Genomic DNA, 6,705 nt, shown 5'->3' on the forward strand with positions numbered 1-6,705 from the left:
CGTTTTAGGAGGGCGTGGACGAGTCTTAACTTTTATAAAGAATATCTCTTTGGTTTTGAGACTTTAGTCTTTACAACTTTAGGGATCTTATCTATTCACGAACAGCTTGTAACACTCCAAAGAGAAAGGAAAACTTGAAATCGCATCATATGACCCCTTTAAATATTACTACCGTTTAAAATAACTGTTTTCCATTTTAATATATTTGAAAATGTATTTAATTCCTGTGATGGTAAAGCTGAATTTCCAGCAGCCATTACTCCAGTCTTCAGTGTCACATGATCCTTCTAATATGTGGCCCTGGACCACAAAACCAGTCTTAAGTCGTAGGTATATTTGTAGCAATAGCCAAAAATACATTGTATGGGTCAAAATTATTGATTTTTCTTTTATGCCAAAAATCATTAGGATATTAAGTAAAGATCATGTTCCATGAAGATATTTTGTAAACTTCCTACTGTAAATATATCAAAACTTAATTTTTGATTAGTAATATGCATTGCTAAGAACTTCATTTGGACAACTTTAAAGGCGATTTTCTCAGTATTTTGATTTTTTTGCACCCTCAGATTCCGGATTTTCAAATAGTTGTATCTCGGCCAAATATTGTCCTATCCTAACAAACCATACATCAATGGAAAGCTTATTTATTCAGGTTTCATGTGATGTATAAATCTCAATTTCGAAAAATTGACCCTTATGACTGGTTTTGTGGTCCAGGGTCACATATGCTGATTTGGTGCTCAAGAAACATTTCTTATTAGTATCAGTATTTTCATGAAAATTGTGATACATGTTTTTTCAGGGTTCTTTGATGGATAGAAAGGAATCGAACAGTATTTTTTTGTAATAGAAACAGTAAATACTTCTACATAGAATGTAGAAGTATTTACTGTCACTTTTGATAAATTTAGTGCGTCTTGCTAAGTGAAAGTATTAATTTCTTTAAAAAAAAAAAACTTACTGACCCCAAACTTTTGAACGGTAGAATACATGTTTGGATTAACTATTTCTTTAAATGGAACAGGATGATTTAAATGATAAACAGGATGATCAATTTTTTTCCACCCTCTTGCAGTGCCTAGCAAGCCAGCAGATGAAAATGGGTTGCAAGTGAAGCGCCGGCGAGTCACAAGAGAAATGGAGGGGAAATATATCATTAACATGCCAAAAGGCACAACAGCTCGCACTCGGCGCATCCTGGCACAGCAGGCCAAGAAAGGTGCCCTGAGATAGTATATTTGTTGAGTCTAATTTAAACTAATTTAAAACTAGAACTGCCTAACTGAAAACTTGAAATGATACAGATGAGATTGATCTTATAATTTTCCCTTTCTTTACCACAGCTAAGGTTTTAAAGCGTACTTCAGTGTTTGATAGACTTGGTGCAGAGTCTAAGGCAGACACCACCTCAGCCAATAAGGTGAGAAATTGTATTGTATTGATTTTGTCCATCAGATAAACAAAACGGCAAAAACCCAGACACTAAGAATTGTTTTCTCTTTATTACACACATCATCGTTTAATGACTCTGTAACACTACAGTAACATTAATTTCGATAATATCAGCAATAAACCATTTTTTAGATCATTGATTAATCTAGGTTAATGTTATTTCCTACATGTACTATTGTTAATTCTTGTTTGTTGATAATACATTAACTAATGTTGATTTGTACAACTTAAAATGTTATAAATGTATTAGTATATGCAGAAATTAACATAAACCAAAATAAATAAATGCTGTAAAAAAATGTTATTCTTTGTTCACAGAGCCGATCCTCCCTATACGCAAGTTGCGTAGGGCCCCCGAAACACCAGGGGGCCCCCTTGCTCTCAAAGATTATTTAATTTTAGTTTCGTTTTTGAATTTGGCCAGAGGTTATGAAAACATGAATGATCATTTCTTTTAATGCGGTGCGCTGTTGCCCTTTCTACGTAAAAATCAGTCAAATGATGTAATGGGAATGTCGTACAGTCTTGCTCGAGACTAAAATAACGAGTTGAAAGCTTACCGAGCCGCGGAAGAGACACTGTTTCTCAAGCACTTTCCGCGAGCACGATTCGAGACGGAGTGAAACATGGACAAATGTGTTTCATTCATTCGTTCATAACCACTCATACCCCACCCCCCCAACACAGTTTTGCCTAGGGCCCCCAGAATTCTAGGATCGGCACTGTTTGTTAATGATTCCTAATCCTGATTTGTTTACATCACTGTCTTCCTGGCTCTTTTTTCATGCAGCAGCCAACAGGTGTGTTTAGCCGACTGGGTGAAGCAGAGGAAGATGAAGAGGGTGGAGAAAAGACTGATGGTGTTGCAGACGTCTTCGAGGACAATGACAGCGACGGTGAGGGCTCAGTGCTGCAGTATGCCGGCGTCCTCAAACGAACCCCACCCACTTCTAAAAAAGAGACTGTAACCTCCAAATCTAAACCCTTCACTCTGCGTCGACTAGGTGCAAAGTACAAACTCCCCTCATCTGAAGGCACACCACCAATCTCCTCCTCTACCTCCTCCTCCAGCCAGGAGGGGACACCCAAATTGGGTGTACTGCAGAGACTAGGCAAGGTCCCGTCATTCAACCCTACCTCCTCGACCCCACTAGTCAGTCAGCCTGCAGACACCCAGGACAGTCGCGTTACGAGTAGCAGAAGCAAAGCCCAGGGCAGCTTTGCTCTGGCCAGCTCTAAGGTCAGTAGTAGCACAGGTGACACTCACGGGGCTCAGATGGACGCTGGGGCAGTCAGTGTATTCAAGAGACTGGGTGCCCGGAAAACCTAATGCCCAAAAATCTGAAAGGGCACCCTTTTTTTATCCAGCTTGCCCCTTTTATAACTTAAAATCCACCTGAATTTCCATTTGAGTGAGTGTGGAGAAACTCTAGGACCACCCTTGATGGATTGGGAAGTCGATATGCTGTACCTCATGGAGTGTAATGAGTAGATGGTATTAGGGAAAAAAAGGAACAGCTGCAATATTTTTTAAATGTCAGTGTGGACATACCTGTTGTCCTTATGTTTGGTTATAGGAATCATGCTCTATCCTGCTGTCCTACTTTTATAGCTACTCTCCTGCGCCCCTGTGAGTGAAACAGTTCTCCAGATTTTTTTTTTAGTGCATGGCGCCCAGAATCAAATAATCGAAATGTCAAGGTTTTTTTTTTTCCACTACAGTCGTGGCCAAAAGTTTTGCCAGTGACATAAATTTTGTGTTTTGCAAAGTTTGCTGCTTAAGCTGTTGTGGTGTTCATTCACATTGTTTCTAGATTCTTGTGTAGAGTGATCAGATGCATTTTAAATAATTGCTAAAAGCTTCATTGGCCAAAAAATGAACTTTTCACAAAAAAAATAAAAAAAACTGGCTTTGTTTCACTAAGTATTTGAGTAAACAAATTTCACTGTTTTTTGATCCTGACACAAAATGACCAGCTAACATTAACTGACTAATCATATCAGCAGCGCATGTGAAAGTGTGAATGAGTACTACTCCGGTAAAATCACTACCATATTAATTAGATTGTAAGAGCAGATTGATTGCTATAAAAGGAGGGAAGAAGCGCTTCCAATCATTGTGTTCTTGTTAGCAATGGTTACCTCCAAAGAAACACGTGCAGCCATCATCGCTTTGCATCAAAATGGCCTCACATGCAAGGAAATTGCTACAAAGAATATTGCACCTGAAAGAACCATTTACCGGATCATCAAGAACTTCAAGGAGAGAGGTTCGACTGCAGTGAAGAAGTCTTCAGGACGTCCCAGAGTGTCCAGCAAGCACCAGGACCCTCTCCTCCTGAGGAGTCAGTTACAGAATCGTGTGACCAGCAGTGCAGAGCTTGCTCAGGAATGGCAGCAGGTTGGTGTGAGAGCATCTACACGCACAGTGAGGCGAAGACTTTTGGACAATGGCTTGGTGTCAAGAAGTGCAGCAAAGAAGCCACTTCTCTCCAAGAAAAGTGACACTTGACACTTCTCTGTCAAGGACAGACTGAAATTCTGCAGGAAGTACAAGTGTTGGACAGCAGAAGACTGGTGCAAAGTTATTTTCGCTGATGAAGCTCCCTTCCGACTGTTTGGGGTCAACACTGTAAATATTGACTCGTTAAATTTTTTTGCCAATAAAAGCCTTTAAAACTTATGATATGCTTATCATTGTTTTTCAGTATACAATAGAAACATGTGGAAAAATAATCTACAAATACTGAAGCAGCAAACTTTGCAAAACACAAAAGTTGTGTCACTGCCAAAACTTTTGGCCATGACTGTACAGTAACCAAGAGACGTAAGTGAAAGCATGTGATATGTTTACCACAAACACCTGAGCTTACCGGTTCCTCCATGAAGTAAGCTCATGTTCAATTATCCTCTTACCTCCCAGTTTTGAAAGGGATAGTTCACCCAAAACTGAAAATTCTGTCATCATAGACTCATCCTCATGTCATTCCAAAAATTTATGATTTTCTTTCTTCTGTAGAAAACAAAATAAAGGGTTTTTGTTTGTTTGTTTGTTTTTTGATCAAATGAAAGTCACCGAAATGATTTGGTTGTCAATTCTTCAAAATATCTTGTGTTCTGCAGAAAAAAATAAGTCACAGTTTGGGACAAGAGGGGAGTAAATAGTGACTCTGTGAATTTTTGGGTGAACTATCCCTTTCACTTTAAGGATCTTTGTAATAAAGAAAAAGCATTTTAATGGCTTAAAACTGCGCGCATGAACATTTCCATTAATACGCCTTAACCTGTGGTCAAACTAGACTCAAAAAAAAAACAAAATTTAACATTATCCAGAATGAAAAAAACATACAATCTACTCCCTTTTCCTGCAACTCTGCAAACCTTCAGCTTTAAAGTTCGTGTTCTTTTTATTCAGCTAAGACTAAGAGGTCACATCATGATGTGTCTTTCTTCTGTTGGTGGCATGTCTTCAAAATAGGAACTTGCAGGTCAGAGTTGACCAAAAAATTGGGACTTTTGAACACCCCAAAATGCAAAAATTATTTGCATGAACTTGCTCTTCCAGTCTCCCGCATTCACGTGCATATGAATGAAATTGAAAAGTGTTGTGTGACCGCCCCTTTATGACCACAACTGTTACCTTTCTTAAAGACACAAAATTGCAATCGCAATTGGAAATTTGTGTTGTTAAGTGTTACTTGGACTAGCAGAGCAAATATAGCATTGGTGATGCTGTTGCCAAGCAACACACGTGGAGGTGGACCCTTGTGTATTGTATATGTTTTCACCCCTTTATACTGTTCACTACAATAACCACTAATTTTGCTGTTGTAATAGGAATTCACCTACACTTTGTGTTTTGTCATGTTTCCCCATGTTTAATTTTAGGCATCTCAAATGCAGAATGTTGTTACATTGCTATGTTTAAGGAATATTAAGAGCGATAAAACATTTTAACTGGGTAAGTTTATAAAATATTGATGAAGATTATTTGTCTTGTGAATAGATTGAATATAAAAAGATAAAACAGAAAAATCTTGAATTGTTTCTTTAATGAACTTTATAAAATTTTATATGAAATGCATTGTTGTTAACATAACTGAGTTTTGGAGCATATTCTAGTTATATTTTATCACGTTTATAGTTACAATTACAACCCAATGCGTTTTGCATTGAAAAAATGCAAACTAATCTGCACTTCCCTCTCTACATAAAGTGGTTTTAAAGAGAGGGTCCTTTTTTCATTAATGTGGTTGTGTAGCAGTTGATGGATGAGGGTCTGCAATCATTTGTATGAACCACCAGCATTAATATCCTGCATTCTTACATTTGAGATTTTTACTGCATAATTAGTTTGATAAAGAAGGTCACTATACAGAGATAATGAAATGATTTTAGTTCTTATTTGAAACTGTTGTGAGCTGCCTTTAATGCATGCTCTAGTAAATGACGCAGATGGTGAGGATGTCTCCAGTGTTGCAGTACACTGAGCGATTTGTAAAAGGACTTCAGCAGTTCATCACTGTTCAACATTTGTCTCTTAATGCTGACTCAGTTTTTTGTTAGGCTGTGTTATTAATTTAGTTTAGATCTGTATCTGCATTACAATTTATAACTACACCAAAAAGATTTATTTGTAATTTTATGATCTTATCAACTTAATACATGAAAGCAAATTAATAGACACTTCTGGATAACGCCATCAGTTTCATTTTATTGATGACCTATATCTTAACAACACCTGCCTGGTCAGCCTTTAGATCAGTGTTTCTCAACCCTGGTCCTGAGCGCCCCTCAACACTGCATATTTTGTATGTCTCCCTTATCTGACACCCATTTCAGGTCCTGGAGTTTCTTTTAAAGAGCTAATGAGTTGAATCGGGTGTATTTGATTAGGGAGACACAAAATGTGCAGTGCTGGGGGGTGCCCAGGACCAGGGTTGAGAAACACTGCTTTAGATGAATGATCTCTTCAGCTTCAGCAGACTTCAAGGAATAGTTCACCCAAAAAAATGAAAATTTGCAGAAAATATACAACAATGCAGCTTTTCACTAGACCTGGCATCCTCAAATCTGGCCCACGAGATCCGCTTTCCTGCAGAGTTTAGCTCTAACCCTAATCAAACACACCTGGGCATGCTAATCAATGTCTTTAGGATCATTAGAAAATCACAGGTAAGTAAGTTTGTCAGGGTTGGAGCTAAACTCTGCAGTGCATTGGCCCTCCAGGGCAAGATTTGAGGAACCCTG

The 6,705-nt window shown here is 38.2% G+C and overlaps 1 protein-coding gene across 4 annotated transcripts in view; it reads left to right on the plus strand.

Annotated features, from left to right (window-relative positions):
• The window catches only part of LOC107758250 (uncharacterized protein C19orf47 homolog), an 11,770-nt gene extending 8,592 nt beyond the window's left edge, over positions 1-3,178 (plus strand). For 2 of the 4 annotated variants that reach the window (XM_016575947.1, XM_016575949.1), the window contains exons 6-8: positions 1,079-1,222; positions 1,347-1,423; positions 2,246-3,178. In XM_016575947.1, the coding sequence (XP_016431433.1) occupies positions 1,079-1,222; positions 1,347-1,423; positions 2,246-2,785 (761 nt within the window). In that variant the 3' untranslated portion in view covers positions 2,786-3,178. The remainder of the gene's footprint in view (positions 1-1,078; positions 1,223-1,346; positions 1,424-2,245) is intronic. The other 2 variants (XM_016575950.1, XM_016575948.1) reach the window with 2 other exon arrangements.
• Positions 3,179-6,705: the final 3,527 nt, after the last annotated feature.

The sequence above is a fragment of the Sinocyclocheilus rhinocerous genome, unplaced genomic scaffold (genome assembly GCF_001515625.1).
Source record: "Sinocyclocheilus rhinocerous isolate Xijiao unplaced genomic scaffold, SAMN03320098_v1.1 scaffold23, whole genome shotgun sequence".
NCBI lineage: Eukaryota > Metazoa > Chordata > Actinopteri > Cypriniformes > Cyprinidae > Sinocyclocheilus > Sinocyclocheilus rhinocerous.